The following is a 24,203-nucleotide window of genomic DNA, read 5'->3' as shown; positions in this document are numbered from 1 at the left end:
AAGGCAGCCATGTTGGATTTTTAGGGTCAAGCCTGGCGACGTTCTTCCCACTTCCCGAGTCAGGATTCCAACTTTTGGAGGGATTCCAGTTTGAATTTCTTGCAGGGAACCAAAGAAGTGTGATTATCTGATGAAATGCAGCAACACCACTGTTTTCAGCGCAGTTCATTCTGGCTCCATCAGCTGGAATTACACCGAAAACTTCAGGTTCTGTTGTTAATTTTTCACATTTTGCTGTGAGGCTGAGTTTTATTATCGCAACACATGAGGCGTTTCTTTCATTTTGATCTAGAAATAAATCAAAGACACTTAAATGAGCTGCTCGGGATTCACAGATGTTACATTTCCATAATGAAACTGTAGCAAAGATAACTTACATGTCTGAATAACATGTGACCAGAAGAAGATGCAGTTAAACTGAAATCATTTCATGAATCCGTCCATGTTGGACCTGTTTTTAAGGGAAATAAAGCAAATAAGATCCAGTTAATTTCTCAGGGAAGCTCGTGTTCGGCTCTTAAAGCTGAGAAATGGCCGGTGAGGCGAGGTCTGGGCTGCAGGTTGAGCACCTCGCCGGCGGGCACATCGATAATAACGATGGTGAATTGCGGAGCCTCCGCTGACTCCCAGGCAGCGAGGGGATTAGAAACCGTGACCTCAGACTGCTCCCTGTGCTGAGCAGCTCTTTGCTCTGTGAGTAAGTGTGTTTGCACAGATTCTCACTCAGTGTGAACTTATTATTCCAGCTCCTACTCAAACACACAGAATCAAACACACAGAAGACACTTTTTCTTTGTTTGTTTTTGAACGAATCCATCCTTTTGGGATCATTTCAAATAAAAAATCCATGTTTTTTACTTGGCTTCAGCACAGTCAGCCACTTACAGTTTGATGCTGTAAGCAGCTACATGTGCACATGACGACCTCTGAACCCGAGTAACACAAATCAATCGTGATTTAAGTCGTTCAGCAACATGTAAAAAAGAAAAACCGGTTCATTTCCCCCCCGTGGACCCGCTGCTGTGTGTTGTGGTGCACAGGTTGAACATTCATTTCCCCACAAACTGATGCATTAATTCAGCCTCCCGCTGCTGCACCTGAAATAATATAATTGAAATCTGTGGAGTGCAGCATTCTTACTGCTCTCAGCAGCTATTAACTTCCTGTTAAGTCATCACTGCTGAATGTTTCTGGGGGGGATGTTGAGGAGGAAAACACTTTGTTGCTGACAGCACTAAACATACGAGTCTACAACATTATTAAGAGTCATCAGGTTGAGTATTTTAGATCAGATTAGATTAGATTTCCCTTTATGGTCTGCAGGGTTAGTGCTCAGACCAGAAAATAAACCGGAATATTCATCCGTGGTTGAGCATCGTCCTTTAGATACTGTTTGAACCAAAGGGAGAATCCATCTGTTGAAAGATGGACAGAAGAGGCTGATTAAACCTTTCCATTTAAGCCAAACTCACTGGGAGTGTTGGTAATGGACAGCAAACCAGAGCTAAACCCGAGGGGTGGGATCAAGGTGGGATTTTAATGCACAATGACTTGCTCACCTGATTTGTAAAGAAGTAATAAAGAATTTGATGGTTCAGCCAGGCAAGGCCAGTTTATTTGTTCAGCACAATTCAACAACAAGGTGATTCAAAGTGCTTTAAACTACGGAAGCCCAGAGCGGACGTGTTACGTATAAACTTTTTTCTGATGGTTTTCTCGAGATAACGAGTTAATTTACCGATGGTTTTCGTGGCCACTTTTTCTCCCCAGTCCGCCCCTGTTTATATGTGTTTATATGTATTTCTGGCAAAGGTTTTTATCCATCTTTACCCCCTTTCATTGAAAACTGAATAAAGTAGCCGGAGACGGCCGGCTCGACTGCAGCTATATGTATATCTGATATACATATATTGATATATACACCTATATCAGCAGGCGTTTACACCTCAGTGATCCTGCTGATACAGTCGACTTCATCAGTGACCAGCTGAGGGGACCAGGCCGTCTCCATGGTTACCGAATGGTGCACGAGAGGTGCCGTTATTGTTTCCTTGAGATAACGAGATAAATAACTCGTTATCTCGAGAAAACGAAATGCTCGTCACACCAGCGGGATTTGCTTTGTGCATTTTCACAAATGCTCCACATTCCATGTTTGATTCATAGGCGACTTTATTCAGTTATCAATAAAAGGGGGTAAAGATGGGTAAAAACCTTTGCCAGAAATATATATAAACACATATAAACAGGGGCGGACTGGGGAGAAAAAGTGGCCTCGAAAACCATCTGTAAATTAACTCGTTATCTCATGAAAACCATCAGAAAAAAGTTTATACTTACCACGTCCGCTCTGGGCTTCCGTATTAAAGAAACATTAAAACAGTAGAAATAAAAAGCAGGATTTAAATTTTGAACAAAAAAGAAAGAAATAAGAACAATAGATCAAATCAGGATTTAAAATGTGGTTAAGTTTTGAAACTCAAGCTTCAGATTTGTAGCTTTATTCAAACGCAGCTGAAAATAGGTGTGTCTTAAACACACTGAGTGTTTCAGCTGATCTGAGGCTTTCTGGGAGTTTGTTCCAGACATGTGGAGCATAGAAGCTGAATGCAGCTCCTCCATGTCTGGTTCTGACTCTGGGAACTGATAGAAGACCGGATCCAGATGACCTGAGGGGTCTGGAAGGTTCATACTGGGTCAGGAGGTCCCTGATGCATTCTGGTCCTGGACCATTCAGAGCTTTATAGAGCAGCATCAGAACTTTAAAGTCTATCCTCTGATGAACAGGCAGCCGGTGTAAAGACCTCAGAGCTGGACTGATGGGGTCCACTTCTTTGGTCTTAGTGAGGACTCGAGCAGCAGAGTTCTGAATGAGCTGCAGTTTTTAGGTAGACCTGTAAAGATGCTGTTACAGTAATCAAGCCTGCTAAAGATGGATGCATGGACTAGTTTTTCCAGGTCCTGGTCCTGCTAAGCTAAAACTTGGAGTTCAGATCATGTTAGCTACCTTACTCAGTGTTCACTGTCTTTTTCAAGCTGAAGATGTTGAAAAGAAATGTTAAAAATCCAGCTGAGTGTGTGCTGCAAATGACTTCAAATAGCCAAAAGAACACTGGTGCCAACCTCACCAAGCCACCAGCTGCTGACGGCTCACTGGTGGTTTGTCCATTTAAAGCCGGTGAAACTTTAATCACCAGGTTTCAAACCTCAGTACATTTTCCATTCTTACTGGTTCACTTATTTTTTTAACAGATTTTAAAGCACCGATTCCCCACACGAATCCATCTCTGCATGTTTGGACCAATCGCGTTGCTCAAACTCGCTCAGTTGCCTTAGCTTGTTGCTATGCTAACACATATTCTGCACATTAAGATGCAGAATAGAGAGATTACAGTGAGAAACAGCAGGTTTCAGCCATCTATGCAAAGAGGGGAGATGCACAATCTGCTCAACATGCTAAACAACAACAGCCTCAACACACAAAACATTCATCAAATGAGTCTTCTTAGATAGATAGATAGATAGATAGATAGATAGATAGATACTTTAGTCATCCCAATTTGGGAAATTATTGTGTTGCAACAGCGTACAGTATACAAGATATGTAAACAATTAAAGGAAAAACAAGCAAATATAATAGAATAAAAATAGAGAATAAACATCAGCTATAAACAAATCTACAGTATGAAAAGTAGGGTAAATAATAATAATAATAATAATAGTAATAATAATAAACATCAGTAGACTAAATAAAAACAGATTTGTACATTTAACAATAAAGGTAAAAAATAAATTTAATTGAGCAGACTGAACCAATAAGAAATATGGGGTATATGTATATATATATAATTTACATTGTACTATGATGATATTTGTGCGAATGTTATTAGTGCAAAATGAGCAGTTGTGCAAATTGTTGTTGTTGTTGTTGTTCTTCTTCTGCAGGAAGTTATTCCATCCCACACCAACAGCCTTATATAAGGAGTCTGCATCACAACTGCTCACTAATACACGGCAGCATTAAGAAAGTTTAAATCCAAAAAGAATAATAACTGAGCTCACAAATGTCCTAACTTCTCTTCAGCTTTAATGAGTTTAAAGGTGACGCTCTGCATATAATATATACATACATATATACAGTATATTTGCATATCATTTCCCAGTTTTTGGGGAATAATTACAGTCGGGGTCTCTGCATCCGACTCTGTCTCCAGCTTATTTTCTGAGGCACAGCGCTGCTTTGTGATGATGCATTTTCTGTGACCGCGATAAACTGACCGAGTGAAGAAAGTTCTGCAACGGTCGAATCGATCTGGAGTTCACCGAGGCTGAGAGAGGAGCTGATGGAGGGACGTTTGTGATTCTTTCAGCTCCAGTTTGATCAGGAAAGAGGAAGAGAACTGGGGGCTGAGTTTGTTCACACCCTCCTTTGATCTTGCCCTTTATTTTCCTCCTCTTATCTCACCTTTTCACACGGCCTCCCACCTGATCGATCAGCCTCCCATCTCCTCTCCCTCCCACCTCGTCCACTCACAACATCACAGCCACGGATGATGAATATGATTCTGAAGAACTGAGTCACCCTTCCTCCCCCGTTCCCCCTGCTTCTCCCCCTTTCTGAACTCTGTCTGTCTGGACTTAACGAGTCACCGACTTTAAAGTAAACGTTGTTTTTTATCTTCCAATAATTGCTTCCCTTCCCTTTTTTTTTTGTCTAAAATGAAGTGAAAGCACTCTTTGAAGTTCTGGAATTATAACCTCAAACTGCCTCTGTCTGAGACTTAAATTTGTTTTTTTTTCTACCACTTCAGCATTAAAGGGACAGTTCGCCTCTTTTGACATGAAGCTGTGTAACATCCCATATCAGCAACATCATTTATGAACATCTTCTTACCCCCTGCTGCGTCCTGTGAGCAGAGTTCCAGCCTCGTTTTGGTGTTGATGACGGTAGTCCGGCTAGTTTGCTGGGGTTTAAAAAATTGTTCCTATTTTCTCTCACTGCTCAGTCTGCACTTCGGTCTGCACAGCAGGCAGTGATACGAAGGGAGAGAAAATAGGGCCAAGCGTTTGTGAGGTCTGACTTTTTCCTGGAGAACCATTTTGGGATGCAAATGTATTACTCTGTTGAACGCATATTGTTTTGAGAAGCAAAACGCTTTATTTTTTAACTAAACTATCCCTCTAATATATAAATAAACACGACTTTTATCTTGTTAGATATTTACTGCCAGCGTAACTTAAACTGCCACCAGAGGACGTCCTCTGAATCTATAAATCACATTTTCTACCCGACTAAAGGCTGAATTTGATTCTGCAGTTTAAATGGGCCGGTTTGGGGAGGGTCTGTTCCAAGACCAACGGTGAGGTTTTCCTGAACTACACCAAGTAGTTTTGAAATCTGAAGCCAGCCAGAGAGTTTAGTTGATCTTTACTTTACCTGAAACTCCTTCCGGGCAAAATAAATCTGTCCTTTTTTATCCTTTTAAAACTGGTAGATCAGTTTTAAAAGGAGAAAACGCTTTACTTTTTAAACCCCAGCCAACTAGCCGGACTACCTTCATCAACACCAAAACTCAGCTGGAACTCTGCTCACAGGACGCAGCAGGGGGTAAGAAGATGTTCATAAATGATGTTGCTGATATGGGATGTCATACAGCTTCATGTCAAAAGAGGCGAACTGTCCCTTTAATGTATACTCAAATTGCAGGGAAAAGATTGAAAACATTCTTAGGGTCATTACTAACACTGTTAGGAGTTCTTCTCTCATTCAGAAAAACAAAAAAAGAGACCCTAAACCCTGACTCCATCTCTATTTTGTCTCCTTCCCCAGGTTGGACATGACGTCCAACAAGCTGAAGAAGATCCCCCCGGACCCGCTGTTCCTGCGGAACCCGGTCTACACCAAGCTGAAGGGCTCCCCTCTGACGGCGCTCGTGTTGAGCTTCGGCGGGAACCCTCTGCACTGCAACTGTGAGCTGGTGTGGCTGCGCAGGGTCAGCAGGGAGGACGACCTGGAGACCTGCGCCTCGCCCAAAGACCTGGCCGGCAAATACTTCTGGACCATAGGAGAGGTTGGTGAAAGTTACAGCAGATCTTTGATCTTTAAAGTGGTCTGATCAATGGTTCCCCAGCTTTCTGAAGGTTTTCTTTGGACATTGGACAAAAAAGGCTCCCAACTCAAGGGATGAACCAGTGTTGTGTCCACACAGAACAGACAACTTAGCAAAGAAGCCATTTTAAACTGGATCTTTAGGCACTTTGTTCCCACATTCACCTCCAGTGAATGTGAAAAACCAACCCAGTCTCACAGAAAAACGTGTAATAGCTACGTTGGTCCACAAGGGAAAACGTGGTATTGTTACAATTTGGCCCCCAAAACCATGTTTTATTTGGCCTATTCATTTACATTGCTTCGCAACCAGGTCACGTGACTATCAAGTTTTCCTCAGCTAAAAAAGGAAAATGGCCGACTCTCAAACCTTTTTTCTGTGAAAAACATAATATTTTAAAAAAGCATCTGCATTTGTATGCATTTCGAAGGAATTTCTAGCGAGAACTATGCATAATATTTTCAGAATCTTCGTTCAGAGAATGTAGACGATCTTTCGTTTATTAGTTTCGCCGAAGATTTTGGTATCTCCTTGAAAAAACGTAAGAATATCACGTTTTCTACCGTTGTTAAGGTGGTTGCTATGGACGCTGCTATCTCAACGTCACCGACCTGCACCGACATTCCCCGTGAATGTTATCACGTCTAAAAGTAGGAAAAAAACAGACAATAATAAGAATTATGTTATTCAAAATCAAGAAAAAGATTCAAATTAAAGCTTAAAAAAGGAATATAAGATATAATCGAATGACTAATTATGGAACAATTAATATAAATTAAATATTTAAACTGTTTTATTGCACCAGAAATGAATAATCTAGAAGCTCTTTGTGGGTTTTAGACTGGAATTAAGACTTTAGTTTCTTCTGTGAAAAACAGCAAAGATAACACAGTCTGACAGACAGAAAACAGGATTTCTGCAGCAACAAGGTGATGAGGTCACGATGGAAGAAATATATTCCAAACATCCGGTGGATATTGTGAAAGAGGCTAACCGTGACCTCTCCCTCACCCTCAACAAGTACTTTTAATGCCTAAACCTAACCAGGTGGTTCAGAACAAAACAACAGCAGCCTCTTTTGTTCCTGTTTACTTCCTAAATTCAGTGTTGATGTGTAAGAAGTTACTTCTGGTTGTGTTTATGTTTATGTGTTGTGTGATTCTTGACCAAGTTTCTTCATAAGAAAACAATAATCTTTAGATGGATGTTGGTCAGATGCTGAAGAGTCTGAATTCCACTTAATTTTTACGAGGAAACTGGACAAATGGAGGACAAAAGAAGAAGTGTCAGGCCTAAAGAACTATTTCAGAGGATGTTTTTGCCCTGTTGGGACTAAAAATAGGGAACAAAAACTTCAAGCAGTTTCATGATCCAATGGAGTCCGTCCCAAAATGAAATGTTCTGCTGTTATTTTTAGCTCTCTGTGGGCACCAAATCAACTTCTTTCTGAAGGACGAATCAGCAGGGCAGATGGCTGGTGTCACACAGCAGTGAACCCTCTGCTGAAAGTGTGAAGTCAGGGAGGCTGCCAGCCCGAAAATGATTCAGAACTGTCCGTTATATAGAGTTTGTTTTTATTTAACCAGGAAAATAAGACTCAGTCAGCAATGGTTATATCAACACACACACGCAGTGTTTCATACACTGTGGCAGTGTTCGAAACCGCATACTTCTCCTACTACTCATACTACTCATACTGACTTTTTGAGTTAGTATGCGAGTTTGAGTAAGCAGAAGTTCCCGGATGCATACTAGATTCTCTGAAATGTTGGGTATGCATCATGAGGTTACTACTCATACTCAAACTACCCAAGATGCAACGTAACGTGACGTCGCCGATCGTCATTTCCTGTCAAAACGGCAGTTTCAAGCTAGCTACAACGAGGGTAGGTTCACTTCCTGTTTTCAAAACAAAAGCACCAATTGTATGGAAATGGCTTTCCCTATGATGAAAGGCAACGGGTATTTTATTTTGTGAAAATAACCGGAAGTGCGTTGCTCACTGCGGCTAGCTTTAGTAGCGCCGAATTCGTGGGAACAAAATTGTAAACAGCCGGTATTTTGTCAGGTTTTCAACACGTTGGGGATCTAAACGACTACTTTCTCACCTGAAAATGTTTCAAATGTTGCTAAAGTTTACAGAGTTTAGAGCTTAAGAGAAATCAGCTTCAGGCCGGCTGATTTCGGCTCGGGCAGGAGCGAAATGCATTGTGGGTAAACGCTCTGTATACTGTCTGATCGATGAGTATGCAGTTTGCAAGTATGTAGTATGTAGTATGTAGTATGCAGTATGTGGTTTTGAACACAGCCTAAGTCTTTATGAGTGTGGGTAAACTGCAGAAACATCACAATATGTGTTTATTCTGGGTTTATTCTGGGTTTCTGTCCCAGCAAACAGCCAGAATCTGTTTTATCATCCGGCTGCACTTTGATGTCAGCTGTAAAGGAAGGTGACGACATCCAGGAATCCAAAAAGACTGATTTAGAAAGTGGAATCATCTTTCAGGACTGTGATGTGACGTGTTGTTGCTGGTGGAGGAAGGACGCAGAGAATCAAAGGGTGAACACAAAGCCACAGCTGGTAATTAAACCACCAGAGGCTGCAGCTGATGTTTGGACCTGACCCTCAGCTCTGATACTGGATTATTTACCAGGAACAGTGAGCTTTGAATAAACATTAAAGCAAATGTGCCCCTCTGTGTTTTCATCTGAGAGGGTCTGGAGACTTGTCACAAGCAGAGAAGTAAAAGAAGTTAACCCGCTGCTCTATCCACACAGCCCTGCTGGCAGAACCGATGTGTCTTTGTGTCTGAGAGCCAGGTCTCAACAGAAGCCATCTTGGGTTACTTCAAAGAGAAAGAGTCAACTTCTGGTCATGTGACATGTAGTCCAGTTCAGTTGAATCCAACTGACAATTTCTGCTGTCAGTCAGCGGATTTCATGACACTAACAACCTGTCAGAAAGCACAGCCCGATGCAGGCACTGTATTAAAAGCCGCATTCCCACTGTAGGAACCTTTGGCAGTTCCTGTAACCTTTTCAGGAACAGGGCCGTTTTTTCCCTCATTCGCACATACATGAACTAGGGACCACGGCTCTCATGAACTAGGGACCACGGCCCTCAGGAACTAGGGACCACGGCCCTCAGGAACTAGGGACCACGGCCCTCATGAACTAGGGACCACGGCCCTCATGAACTAGGGACCACTCATGAACTAGGGACCACGGCCCTCATGAACTAGGGACCACTCATGAACTAGGGACCACGGCCCTCAGGAACTAGGGACCACGGCCCTCATGAACTAGGGACCACTCATGAACTAGGGACCACGGCTCTCATGAACTAGGGACCACGGCCCACATGAACTAGGGACCACGGCCCTCATGAACTAGGGACCACGGCTCTCATGAACTAGGGACCACGGCCCTCATGAACTAGGGACCACGGCCCTCATGAACTAGGGACCACGGCCCTCATGAACTAGGGACCACGGCCCTCATGAACTAGGGACCACGGCTCTCATGAACTAGGGACCACGGCCCTCAGGAACTAGGGACCACGGCCCTCATGAACTAGGGACCAAGGCCCTCATGAACTAGGGACCACGGCCCACAGGAACTAGGGACCACGGCCCTCAGGAACTAGGGACCACGGCCCACAGGAACTAGGGACCACGGCCCTCAGGAACTAGGGACCACGGCTCTCATGAACTAGGGACCACGGCCCTCATGAACTCGGGACCACGGCCCTCATGAACTAGGGACCACGGCCCTCATGAACTAGGGACCAAGGCCCTCATGAACTAGGGACCACGGCCCACAGGAACTAGGGACCACGGCCCACAGGAACTAGGGACCACGGCCCTCAGGAACTAGGGACCACGGCCCTCATGAACTAGGGACCACGGCTCTCATGAACTAGGGACCACGGTCCTCAGTTCTTGGAGCCATTTCAGCTCCTTCTCCTCAGCTGGGTCTGTTCTGGGTTCTATAGGAACACATCTGACGGAGGTGTTTGGTGGTCGGTAGCTCCGCCCCTTGTCATGTTGTCAGGCTGAAATATTTCCTCATACGACACGGACACAACCTTGGCGTGTTTAATAAGTTAAACCTCCACGTGGTCTCCTTTGTCTGCGGCGCTCTGCTCTCCTTCCTTCAGGAAACCAAGAAGTACGGCCTGCGCTGCATCCTTCGTCTCCTGACTCTCTCTGTGAGCTCCTCCAGCCTCCATGTTAGACGCCCCATGTGATCGTCCATGATTAATATCACCATCATGCAGACCATGAACACGGTGGCCTCCCCGCTCTCCATGTTAGCTTCTTGGTGCTGTTTTCTTCTTCTCTCCTTACTTTTACCGGGTTTTGTTTTGTTCTGTTTTGTTGTTGAATGTGGCGCTAAAGTAACACGTCACTGTCGCAGAGGGCTGCGTCGCATCAGTCCCGACTCATGTGGGAATGCAAACTGAAACAGCTCCGCTGGGGAAGGGCAGTTATCAGCACGGAATTCCAGGAGGACCGTTCTTAGAACGGCTCTGTACGAATGCGGCTAATGTAAATGTACTTTATTTATACAGCCCTTTACAGACAATCCTTACTGTGTACCAAAGTGCTTTACAGCAGGTAATAAATAAAGAGAAGAAGAAGAATTAAAAAGAAATAAAAACAATAAAAGAACATGAAATCAATAAAATACAACAAAAATCGTATAAGATAAAAGTGTCATCAAACTACTGGGTATTAGGATAAAAGTCTTATTTGTGACGGATCTGGTGTTGATGAAAGCCATGCGAACAAAACGCCGATCTGTCTGTTGGGAGGCCCGGTTAACGGGTCGGAGTCATAATGTCATAAAGTCTAATTTCAGTAAATGATGCCTCTTAACCCATGAAAGACATTTTTCTAAACCTAACGTTTGATAAGCTGTGAAAACAACTAAAAGTTTTATCACAAATTACGAGGAGCCTGACACTTGTTCGCTCACGGTTAATCAGGCTCTGAAGAGGAAAAACAATGTGTCTGAGGTGACGGTTCAGAGAACGTTTCTGTCAGTTTTGTCCGTCTTACAGCTGAAAAGCCTCATTACTGTCAGTGGTTAGTTGTGTTACTGCTCTGCAATGAACTCCCATGTTTGACTCTTTCAGATTTCCAATAAAATACATGTTCTGTGTCAACCTAAAGCTATTCCTCATGAAAGCCTGTGGAATAGCTTTGTTGGTCCACAGCACAAAAAGTTGCACTTTACCTAAAAAGGCTTAAAAAATCTCGACTTACTTTGTCTTTTTTAAAGGTCCTGCTTGTTTCGGACACGTGTGTGTCTGAACATTACTGGAGTTATAAAATGCATCAAGACAAAATGAAGCTTTTTGAAAGCAGACTAACACACCCAGATAACGCAGTTGGAGACTCAGATGGGCCGAGCTGCTCTGTTCATGCTTCAAAGTTCCATCTTTTGGTAAAAACAGTAAAGTGTATATTAAGACAAAAAAAAGCTGCTCTCAATCGCTTATTTTTCTGTTTCTTTTGTCAGAAACTGGGACGGAAAATCAGCCCATTAAGTGTCAAACTGGTCATTACCAGGCAAAACCACCATTCAAGTAACTGCACAGGGAATTCAGCTGGGCCTACATGCACCATTATCCCCCACTGAGGAAGTTAGAAACAGCAGAGTGTTTTACACAGGGTCACAAAGTTAATTTGCATGTATTCGAGGGGTAAGGATGATGATCCACTTATCACGCTGTAACCTAAGCTCACCTCGGCCGTGCATGTAACCGTTCTCTGAGTTTAAAGTAGCTCACAGAGCAGAATGGCCTCCAGGAGTTCACCCCTCCAGGCTGTTTGAGAGCTGTGACACCTGGAGCTTTGCCAGGAGATAAAGATGGGCTTAATGGGCATCATCTTAAAGGACAAGACCGTTTTTTTGACATTGGGCCCTTGATTTCACATTATAACATGATGTTCTACTCACCCCTGCTTGTTGTTTGTCATTTGGAGCTGTTCCGAAGATATTCGAGAGGCGTCTGGCTGCTCTCTTGAGATATTCGGCCATGAAACGGTTTCCTATGGGCAAGCTTATACAGGCACAAACTATGCTGTTTATAATTTATTAATTACTGTACACTAGCACTGATAACGTGGAGGTGCGTCGCTTACTTAAAAAAATCCAGGTTAGTGTAATTTTGATTTTTTTTGTCGTAAAGTGGGTGTTACTGACGTCCTCGTCGTGCTACTGCCACAGACAGCCCACAGACAAACACACACAGAGTGCAGTATGAAGTATGCCGTATGTAGTATGCAGTATGCGGTATGTAGTAGGAAGTATGCAGTATGTGGTATGTAGTATGAAGTATGTAGTTTGCATTATGCAGTATGTAGTATGCAGTATGGAAGTATGTAGTATGCAGTGTGAAGTATGTAGTATGCATTATGCAGTATGCAGTATGGAAGTATGCAGTATGTAGTGTGTAGTATGCAGTATGTAGAATGAAGTATGTAGAATGCATTATGGATCATGCAGTATGCAGTATATAGTATGTAGTATGCGGTTTCGAACACAGAAATGTGATGGCTATGAAGACAGACCAGTTATTTCTGTCTTCACATCCTCTAAAAGCTCTCACCGGGAAGCGGTCCGGTCAAATCACAGCCTTTTAGCCCCAGCTTCACGGGAGCACTTCAGGGCGAGAACGTAACACACAACTTGAAAGCATCAGTGGTTTATTCCAAGCTGCAGCTCAGCGGTCATCAGGTCAGCAATCAGCTCTGCTGGAAACCAAACCCTGAAAAGGTTTGGAGACCCTGAGTGGTGGGAACGATGAGTAAAGCCGTGATAAGCCTCGCAGTAATACTCCACCGGGGGGGGTTTGGCTGGCTTTAACACAGGCTTAGGTCCCAGTGGGTGGTTTTAAATAATGCAAGGGGCTGGAAAACTCTGAGATCACATAATCCTGATGTGCAAACAGCTGAGCTCCTTCAAACTGCTGCTGGAAGATCACATCATTGGAAGTTAGTCAGAAACTGCTCTTTTGTACATGAAATATTCATTTTAAATCTCTTTAACTGTCTGATAATCGTCTCCCCTCTTATTTATAGTCACTGCGTTCCACAAGCTTGAACCTTTTTGTATCGTTACGTTGCTTTTCTCTCCCCGGTTCACCGACAGGAGGAGTTTGTTTGCGAGCCGCCGATGATCACTCGCCACACGTCCAAGATGTTCGTGATGGAGGGTCAGGAGGTCAGTCTGCGCTGTAAGTCCATCGGGGACCCGGAGCCGTCGACGCACTGGGTCAGTCCCGATGGGAAGCTGATCGGAAACACGTCCAGAACCGTCTGCTACGAGAACGGCTCACTCGACATCCTCAAGGCATCCGTCAAGGTAACACAAGTTTAACCGTCTATCTGTAGCGTTAAATCAGGGACTAATGCTTGGTTTGGACAATATTAACAAAGTTAGCTTATTTATAAGTGCAGAACACTTCCTGGTTCATGTTAACGTTAACATTCCACACTTTAAAACTGAGAAAACTGCTTCCTTACCGCTCAAAACACAGTTAATGTGATAACCAGGAACGCAACGTGAACCAATGAGCCTGCAGACTTCCAGCGAGCTGACAGTGGCGCTCCAGTTTTCTGACGGTGTTACAAACTGTTTATATCTCAAGAAACCAGAGTGGAAAATGGACTGAACGAGAACCTTGATAAAGTTATTTATAAGAACTGGACTCATCTAAAGTTAACCTGCGATTACAAGCTGCATGAACCTGTCAGCCACAGATCTGAGAGCTGTAGAACACAGGAAGCTAGGACATTCTTGTTAGCTGCTATTAGCATTGATTACCACAGCACTAATATTAGCATCGATTATGAGAGCACTAATATTAGCATTGATTATGACAGCAGTAATATTAGCATTGATTAGGACGGCACTAATAATAGCATTGATTATGACGGCACTGATATTAGCATTTATTATGACAGCACTAATATTGGCACTAATATTAGCATTTATTATGACAGCACTAATATTGGCACTAATATTAGCATTGATTGTGACAGCATTGATATTAGCATTGATTATGACAGCACTGATATTAGCATTGATTATGACAGCACTGATATTAGCATTGATTATGACGGCACTGATATTAGCATTGATTATGACAGCACTAATATTAGCATTGATTATGACAGCACTAATATTAGCATTGATTATGACGGGACTAATAATAGCATTGATTATGACAGCACTGATATTAGCATTGATTATGACAGCACGTATATTAGCATTGATTATGACGGCACTGATACTAGCATTGATTATGACAGAACTTATATTAGCATTGATTATGACAGAACTGATATTAGCATTGATTATGACAGCACTGTTATGGGCATCGATTATGACGGCACTGATATTAGCATTGATTATGACGGCACTAATATTAGCATTGATTATGACAGCACTAATATTAGCATTGATTATGATAGCACTGATATTAGCATTGATTATGACAGAACTGATATTAGCATCGATTATGACAGCACTGATATTAGCATCGATTATGACGGCACTGATATTAGCATTGATTATGACAGCACTGATATTAGCATTGATTATGACGGCACTGATATTAGCATTGATTATGACAGCACTAATATTAGCATTGATTATGACAGCACTAATATTAGCATTGATTATGACAGAACTGATATTAGCATTGATTATGACAGCACTGATATTAGCATTGATTATGACAGCACGTATATTAGCATTGATTATGACGGCACTGATATTAGCATTGATTATGACAGAACTGATATTAGCATTGATTATGACAGAACTGATATTAGCATTGATTATGACGGCACTGTTATGGGCATCGATTATGACGGCACTGATATTAGCATTGATTATGACGGCACTAATATTAGCATTGATTATGACAGCACTAATATTAGCATTGATTATGATAGCACTGATATTAGCATTGATTATGACAGAACTGATATTAGCATCGATTATGACAGCACTGATATTAGCATCGATTATGACGGCACTGATATTAGCATTGATTATGACAGCACTGATATTAGCATTGATTATGATGGCACTGATATTAGCATTGATTATGACAGCACTAATATTAGCATTGATTATGACAGCACTAATATTAGCATTGATTATGACAGAACTGATATTAGCATTGATTATGACAGCACTGATATTAGCATTGATTATGACAGCACGTATATTAGCATTGATTATGACGGCACTGATATTAGCATTGATTATGACAGAACTGATATTAGCATTGATTATGACAGAACTGATATTCCATCCATCCATCCATCATCTTCCGCTGGTCCGGGGATCGGGTCGCGGGGGCAGCAGCTTGAGCAAAGAGACCCAGACGTCCCTGTCCCCGGCCACTTCCTCCAGCTCTTCTGGGGGGACCCCGAGGCGTTCCCAGGCCAGCCGAGAGACATAGTCTCTCCAACGTGTCCTGGGTCTTCCCCGGGGCCTCCTCCCAGTGGGACGGGCCCGGAACACCTCACCGGGGAGGCGTCCAGGAGGCATTCTCACTAGATGCCCAAGCCACCTCATCTGACTCCTCTCGATGCGGAGGAGCAGCGGTTCTACTCCGAGCCTCTCCCGGATGACCGAGCTTCTCACCCTATCTCTAAGGGAGAGCCCAGACACCCTGCGGAGGAAACTCATTTCGGCCGCTTGTATTCGCGATCTCGTTCTTTCGGTCACTACCCACAGCTCGTGACCATAGGTGAGGGTAGGAACATAGATTGACCGGTAAATCGAGAGCTTCGCCTTCTGGCTCAGCTCCTTCTTCACCACGACGGGCCGGTGCAGAGCCCGCATCACTGCAGACGCCGCACCGATCCGTCTGTCAATCTCCTGTTCCATTCGTCCCTCACTCGTGAACAAGACCCCGAGATACTTGTACTCCTCCACTTGGGGAAGGATCTCATTCCCGACCCGGAGAGGGCATTCCACCCTTTTCCTGATATTAGCATTGATTATGACAGCACTGTTATGGGCATCGATTATGACGGCACTGATATTAGCATTGATTATGATAGCACTGATATTAGCATTGATTATGACAGAACTGATATTAGCATTGATTATGACAGCACTGATATTAGCATCGATTATGACGGCACTGATATTAGCAGTGATAATGACAGCACTGATATTAGCATTGATTATGACAGCACTGATATTTACATCGATTGTAACAGCACTGATATTAGCATTGATAATTTTCTTTTCCCCGTTTTTAAGGATTCAGGAAAGTTCACATGCATAGCATCGAACGCCGCCGGCGAGGCCACTGCTCCCGTGGAATTGGTCGTCAACCCTTCTCCGCACTTTGATCCCAAACTGGACCCCGACCCGGGGCCTTCGGATATCCCCACCTCCATCAAGTCCAACATTAGTGGAGGCCACGCCCGGTCTGACCAGCAGAGGGTCAGCGTGTCGGACGTGACGTCCGGCTCTGCCACCATCAGATGGCCTCCTCAGAACCACATCCCAGGAGTCCGCATGTACCAGATCCAGTACAACAGTTCCACAGATGATATCCTCATATACAGGTAAGACAGGGGGAAAGCTGTTCCACTCCTGCCTGATACAGGACTTTATCCTGGGTCTTCTTTGTCATATTTTGCGTTTCTTGGTGCTTTAAACGGCTGAATTTCAGGACTCTATTTAATATGTCTGATTTTTGGGCAGCAAGAGAAGGATCCGTGGTTGAATCTCTGGCTTCCTCAGACCACATATCTTTGTCGAAGGCACTGATCCCCATGTTACTTCTGATCCCTCCATTGGTGTGTGAATCTGAGTGATAGATAGAAAGTGTGTGCAGACTAAGAAAAGCTGTAGGAGTGTGTGACCGGGTGAATTTGCTGTTGTTGTAAAAGAGCTTTAAGATATCAGCTGGACTAGAAAAGAATAACAGCCCATTTACCATTTGTTGCTACGTACAAATGGGCTGCATCCATGTCTCTGACCATGGCTGTGTTCGAAAAACTGCATACTTCCATACTACATACTACATACTGCATACTACATACTACATACTCATCGATCAGACAGTATGCAGAGCGTTTACCCACAATGCATTGCGCTCCTGCCCGAACCGAAATCAGCCGGCCTGAAGCTGATTTCGCTTAAGCTCTAAACTCTGTAAACTTTAGCAACATTTGAAACATTTTCAGGTGAGAAAGTAGTCGTTTAGATCCCCAACGTGTTGAAAACCTGATAAAATACCGGCTGTTTACAATTTTTGTTCCCACGAATTCGGCGCTACTAAAGCTAGCCGCAGTGAGCAACGCACTTCCGGTTATTTTCACAAAATAAAATACCCGTTGCCTTTTATCATAGGGAAAGCCATTACGATACAATTGGTGCTTTTGTTTTGAAAACAGGAAGTGAACCTACCCTCGTTGTAGCTAGCTTGAAACTGCCGTTTTGACGATGTCACGTTACGTTGCATCTTGGGTAGTTTGAGTATGAGTAGTAACCTCATGATGCATACGCAACATTTCGGAGAATCTAGTATGCATCCGGGAACTTCTCGCTTACTCAAACTCGCTTACTAACTCAAAAAGTTAGTAGGAGAAGTATGCGGTTTCGAACACAGCCTCTGAGTCTGATACCAGGGTCATCATCCGCGGCCCTCCCTGAGCTTTAAAGGCCACGCCTTCGTGGTTTTGCTCTCATTCTGACGCCTATCGAACACGAATCAGCTCTTCCTCCTGATCCCAGCTGCCTCAGAGGATCCAGAACAATGCACCATTGTCATTAGCTCCTATCAGCATTGATCGGCACATCAAGCATTCCGTTGCACACGCTGAGGGTGTTTCTCCTGGAGCTGCAAGAGTGGACGTGGTCTTTCAGTGTTTACCGACTGCTAAAAGTCACAACAGACATGACATTGATCCATTTTCCCAGCTGGCAGCTCATGCTCAGTCCTGTGTTCCGGTAAATGCAATAAAGTAGGGCTGGGCGAGTTAACTCGTTATTATCGCGTTAACTTGTTAACTATTTAACGCCGATAAATATTTTATGGCGCATTAACGCAGGTTTTATTATTGTAAAAGCCTGTTGAATGCATCACATTCACACAGTTACAGCAAACACCACGAACCATGGAGTAATAAAACAAGGATAAACCAGCAACTAACATTAAATGCAATTAATCGTGATTAATCATGGAAATCATGTGATTAATTAGATTAAACATTTTAATCGCTGCCCAGCCCTAGTAATAAATCTAATTTAACTTCAGTTCTGTGTTCATAAAGAAGAAAAAGAAGAGCTCAGGTAGCAGACTTTAGATCAGTTCTGGAGCTCTTTCATTTCCCTTTCTTCCCACGGTAAGTGTAATCATCATGAGTGGTAGTCCAGCCAGAAGTTTTACTTTGTGGCTCACGGCAGGCGGGTCGAGAATAAGAAAATTGGGATTATTTTGGGGGGGAAATGAGAATGAGCGCTGCAACAAAAAGGCCATAAAACTTAATATGGATAATAGTGGGAGTATGCTGCAGACCCTGAGGCAGAAAGTAATAGAGATAAAACAAAGAAAATTACGTCTAATGAGAAGAACAAGACGGAACATTAAGATTAATGCGAAGCAGCAATCTTCTGCCTTCACATAATAAAGAAAAATGTTCAGAGTAAAGAATCACTGCAGCAACGCTTGAATTTCACATTAAAGGAGAAGCCAAGTGGTTAAGTTGGGAAGAAAGGATCCTCCAAACGTATAAAAGTTGCAGTAAAGCCAGTGAGATAGCACAGCGCTGCATTTCAGAGAGGAGCAGCTGAACTTTCCGGAGGGAAACTTTCGGCCTTCTTCCCAAACTGTGCACTCGGGCAGCTTTAACGGCCGCCTCCTAATCACCAGATGTGACTTTCAGAGCGTATTTCAGGCTGAAGTGCGGACCCTCTGTCAGCCCCTGATTCTGAGTGACCGCTGGATGGTCCCATCCGGCACTCAGCCAGCCCCGTTGCCTGGCAACAGCATCCAGAATGCATAATTGAGTGTTATTACGAAGCATTTTGAGGGCTGACAGATGACAGTTTGAAACGAGTCCAACGGCCTCCAGTCTGGTTCTAACCGGAGACTAGTGGCACACAAGTGACCACTTTCCAGCCCTCGAATTGAGAGAGAGCCCTTTAAGGGCGTCCAAATGGATCATTTCGAACGAGCAACGGGGGCGATGAAATCGTTCTGACCGGGCCGCTCGGCTGATTGCTGAGCCAGGCGTCCCGCTCTCAGGCCCCAGCAGAGTGTTGACATGTTTTTATCTGTGTGTTTGTGTTGATTCCTGATTCCTTTCAGATTAAACACACCTGGATCACACACATTAAATGGTAAAAGGTCACTTTTTGTAGCAGCTGACCCCCTATCTGCCTGTAAGACCGATTTGTGCTGATTTCAGGTTTAACCTGAAACTTTTATTGTTACAAATGTGCTTTACTTCTTATCGGGTGTATAATACGGAAGCCCAGAGTGGACGTGGTACGTATGAACTTCTCGCTTACTCAAACTCGCATACTAGCTCAAAAAGTTAGTAGGAGTAGTAGGAGAAGTATGCGGTTTGGAACACAGCCAATGTCCATCTTCACACCCTCAGCAGGTCATTTTTTCATTATTTGTTCTGCTTAAAGACTAATTTAGCTTCATGCCACCACAGGACAGAACATTATCCACACAAGCCATATGTGGTTCATGGTATTTATACAATTTTTTTGTCAAAAAGCATCTGGAGGAATGTTATCTTGCCCTAAACAGGCAAACTCAGCATTTTCTGAGTGCAGCTCTGGCCATCTGGAGCCCCCCCACCTCCAGGGAACAGCAACAGTTGGTAGAAAAGCAGAAGAGAGCCCTTCTGCTGAGCTTCCTACGCTCTGCTGAGCCCAGGCAGGGCCGGCCCAAGCCTTTATGGGGCCTTAAGAAGAATTTCATTTGGGGCCCCCCTAATATCACTTCAGCTCCAGATGCCTCATTATTCCACAGGCTACACTGTTATGTGTGTAACGGACCCACAATCATTAGCATTATTTGTGATCATCTTACATTATACAGGTTTCATTCTTGTTTTTAACCTTAAAGGGATAGCAAACTCATAAATATGGTTTAATTAACTTCTACATAAAGAGTGATGTATAAGTCTGGCTCATTAATTTAACTATTTGGAAGTAACATCAGCCGGCTGGATTAATTTCTTTCAGATGTGCAAAGGTGTGCAAAATGTTCAAAATCCAAATACAAAATAGAATCAAATGACATTCACATTATCTTCCAGAAAAATAAAGTTGTAATCAAAATTAAACACCTAAATAATAAATACAATACTTAAATAATTTTGCCCAACGGTGGCAGCAGCCAACAGGAGGCATAAATTAACCTAGTATTAGTATTTTTCAAAATATATATATATTTTCTGGTGTAATACAATTTCGTTTAAATTATTCAATGTTATTTTAATTTCATGTATTTACTTTTTTATCACAACGTCTCGGTGCTCTCTGGGGCCCCCTGGTGGCGTGGGGGCCCTAAGCGACCGCCTAGTTGGCCTATGCCTTGGGCCGGCTCTGAGCCCAGGGATCCCGTTTCTGACCCCTCCTGCACCTCTGAGCCTTCAGGTGGAGCCTCAGAGACCCATCAGTACCTGCTTCAGATACTCATCAAATAAAGTTCTCCAGCTTAATTTCTGCCGGTTGGCATGGCAACTCTTATGAATCGGCATCATATGAATGCAATTATCATGAACCGGTCTAATTAGGATTTGAATTAATTTGATTTAATTTAATTATATGCGGACTGAGTTGGAGTGTAACTTTAAAGTGCCTTGAGATGACTTTTATTATATTTAAATAAACTGAATTAAAACCAAGAGATGATACTTCTACAGCTCACCATTAGAAATTGGTTCAACTTTCTACTTTCTGCTCACTGTTAACAACAAAATTAACTTAATTAACTTAAACTAAATTAATCTCACAATATAAATAAGGACAGGTATATGTGTATCCTTATATATATATATATATATATATATATATATATATAAATATGTTTTTAGTGAGTTTGTCAGAGCACTGAAACCTTTCAAACAGGCGAGATTTCTGAGCCACCGAAAAAGTGAATTCTTCCTTCTAAAAGAACTCAAACCTCAAAAGCATCACAAGCACCGAACATCTTTCAGTTCGTGTTGCTCTGCATCGTTTCCATCATCTTACTTATAATTCTGCAGGTCGAATCCCCCCTAAAAACAAAAACAAAAACAAAACAGCAAAAATGAGACAAAGCAATGACAATGACAGGCAGTTATTCCAGATTATGTGCAGATCTGTTCTTATTAACGCCTAATTTCATGTGATCCTCATCTGAAAAAGTTATTCTACGAGTCTGACTTCGACTCCTGGCTGATCAGCAGCAGGATACAGAATGAGATGTCGGTTGTGTGTGGGGGGGGGGGGTGAAGTTAAAACTAACAGCAGCTAAGATGCTGCACGGCCTGCAGGCTGCATCCTAAACAGCAGGTGTTGTAACGAAGTCAATGGGCGCATTCCCACTGTAGGAACCTTCTGCAGTTCCTAGAACCTTTTCAGGAACGGGGCCGTTTTTTCCCTCATTCGGACATACAGGAACTAGGGACCATTTCAGCTCCTTCTCCTCAGCTGGGTCTGTTCTGGGTTCTATAGGAACACATCTGACGGAGGTGATTGGTGGTCGGTAGCTCCGCCCCTTCTCATGTTGTCAGGCTGAAATGTTTCCTCATACGACACGGACACAACCGGCGCGTGTTTAATAAGTTAAACTGACACGTCGGCTGTGTTCAAAACCGCATTCCGCATACTGCATACTCATCGATCAGACAGTTTGCAGAGCGTTTACCCACAATGCATTTCGCTCCTGCCCGAGCCGAAATCAGCCGGCCTGAAGCTGATTTCTCTTAAGCTCTAAACTCTGTAAACTTTAGCAACATTTGAAACATTTTCAGGTGAGAAAGTAGTCGTTTAGATCCCCAACGTGTTGAGAACCTGACAAAATACCGGCTGTTTACAATTTTGTTCCCACGAATTCGGCACTACTAAAGCTAGCCGCAGTGAGCTAACGCACTTCCGGTTATTTTCACAAAATAAAATGCCCGTTGCCTTTTATCATAGGGAAAGCCATTACCATACAATTGGTGCTTTTGTTTTGAAAACAGGAAGTGAACCTACCCTCGTTGTAGCTAGCTTGAAACTGCCGTTTTGACAGGAAATGACGAGCGGCAACGTCACGTTACGTTGCATCTTGGGTAGTTTGAGTATGAGTAGTAACCTCATGATGCATACTCAACATTTCAGAGAATCTAGTATGCATCCGGGAACTTCTGCTTACTCAAACTCGCATACTAACTCAGAAAGTAGGAGTAGTAGGAGAAGTATGCGGCTTCGAACACAGCCATAGTCTTTGTGCAGAAACTTTGTCCCTGCAGGCCACTGTACTCACGCTGCATGTGACTGTTATTATCTGCATGCATTCAGCTTTTTTCTGGCCATCCTGCCATCAGAGCTGCAGTTTAATGCGCAGCGGCAGGATTGGGAAGCATTCGAGAACAGAAGTGGAGCTCTTTGGCGGAGTACTCGCCCTCTCCACGTACGCTATAACAGAAGAGACTCCTGACGCCCACTCCGGCCTCTCCGGCCTCTGCAGTCTGGCCCTGATATTTACAGATACTCTGCCCAGCAGAACACCAGCAGCAGCTCTGACATGTTCATCACCGCACGCTGAGGCACTCACTCCAAATTTATTGTTCCAATTTATCCTACTCTCTGCCTCCTGGTTGCTGAACACCAAATGTTTCTTTTTCTTCTCGGGAGTCTTTGAAAGAAGGACTCGCTGGATTAATTCGGACAAACTTATTTACAGCCGAGGTTTTTATCCAGCCATCAACAAACTTTAACTTTTAGCCTTTTTAAAGCTAACCACATGTGCATCTTTAGCCCTGGATTCATTCAGTTGGACGTTCCTGATCATTCATCATCATAAAATCATCATAAAATCACATATTTCTGTTGTGTCTAATAGCTGTGTCCACATTCCTGCAGCACATTGTGTTTTTCCATGCTCTGAAGCATTGTGTCTCAGTCCCGGTCCCCAGGGCCCCGGCTCTTTGTGTTTCCAACATGCCTGATTCAATGGTTTCTGGTGATGTGGCCTAATTACACCACCATCCAATAAAAAACCCGCCCTGACGGGTCCCTGCCTCACATTCAATCGCTCTCTGCCTGAACATTTAGCCGTAGCAAACCTCTCAGGTTGGTATACTTTGGGAGTTCAGCAGAAAAGTCTCAACAGATTTTCTTCACTTTGAATTCGATGTTAATATATTTGTTAATATCACAAGTCTTCCTCTATGTAACACCTGTAAATGTACACTAAAAAATATCCTTTTTCTTGAGTCCTCCAAACACCAAAAGCAGGTCTCAAATAGTCTGCCTGCTCAGCATGCCTCATTTTTTTGCAAAAATATTTAAAGAGAGTGTTGAAAAGAGCCTTTGAAAGCCAGGCGAGGCTCCTCTGTCACACACATAGCAGCCAGAGATGCAGCTGTATCAAAGGATTCAGTTAACCGCGGATATTTAAATCAGTAGAAAACTAAGCAGGAACTTGATCATCTTCAAATAGCACCAACTCCTGCATCAGCTGCAATAATAAAACTGTCCCTGCTGAGTTCCATCTCCTTTTTTTTGTATTTTTTTTTTTAGGGCTGGGCGAGTTAACCCTTTGTCGCGTTAACTTGTTAATTATTTAACGCCGATAAATATTTTATGGCGCATTAACGCAGGTTTTATTATTGTAAAAGTAAACACCACGAAGCATGGAGTAATAAAATAAAGATAAACTAGCAGGTAACATCACCGCTACAGGTGTGAAGCTCACGGAGCTAACCGGCGCTACTTCCTGTTTTACTGGTTTCAACATAAAAGCACGTATTTCAAAATAAATTTAATAAAAAGAACTCCTGCATTTACAGCCAATTTGAATTGTCTTCTCAGCGTAGTAGTTCCAGTCTAAAA

At 43.1% G+C, this 24,203-nt stretch overlaps 1 protein-coding gene across 4 annotated transcripts in view; it reads left to right on the top strand.

Moving 5' to 3' along the window:
* Nucleotides 1-24,203, top strand: part of LOC142387984 (leucine-rich repeat and fibronectin type III domain-containing protein 1-like protein) — a 470,255-nt gene that overhangs the window by 393,414 nt on the left and 52,638 nt on the right. For all 4 annotated transcript variants that reach the window (XM_075472790.1, XM_075472789.1, XM_075472787.1 and 1 more), the window contains exons 10-12: nt 5,831-6,071; nt 13,272-13,484; nt 16,410-16,720. In XM_075472790.1, coding sequence (XP_075328905.1) covers nt 5,831-6,071; nt 13,272-13,484; nt 16,410-16,720 — 765 coding nt within the window. The remainder of the gene's footprint in view (nt 1-5,830; nt 6,072-13,271; nt 13,485-16,409; nt 16,721-24,203) is intronic.

This window comes from Odontesthes bonariensis, chromosome 9 (genome assembly GCF_027942865.1).
Source record: "Odontesthes bonariensis isolate fOdoBon6 chromosome 9, fOdoBon6.hap1, whole genome shotgun sequence".
Lineage (NCBI taxonomy): Eukaryota > Metazoa > Chordata > Actinopteri > Atheriniformes > Atherinopsidae > Odontesthes > Odontesthes bonariensis.
The sequence above is the reverse complement of the archived record's forward strand: the minus strand, read 5'-3'. Positions and strand labels throughout refer to the sequence as shown.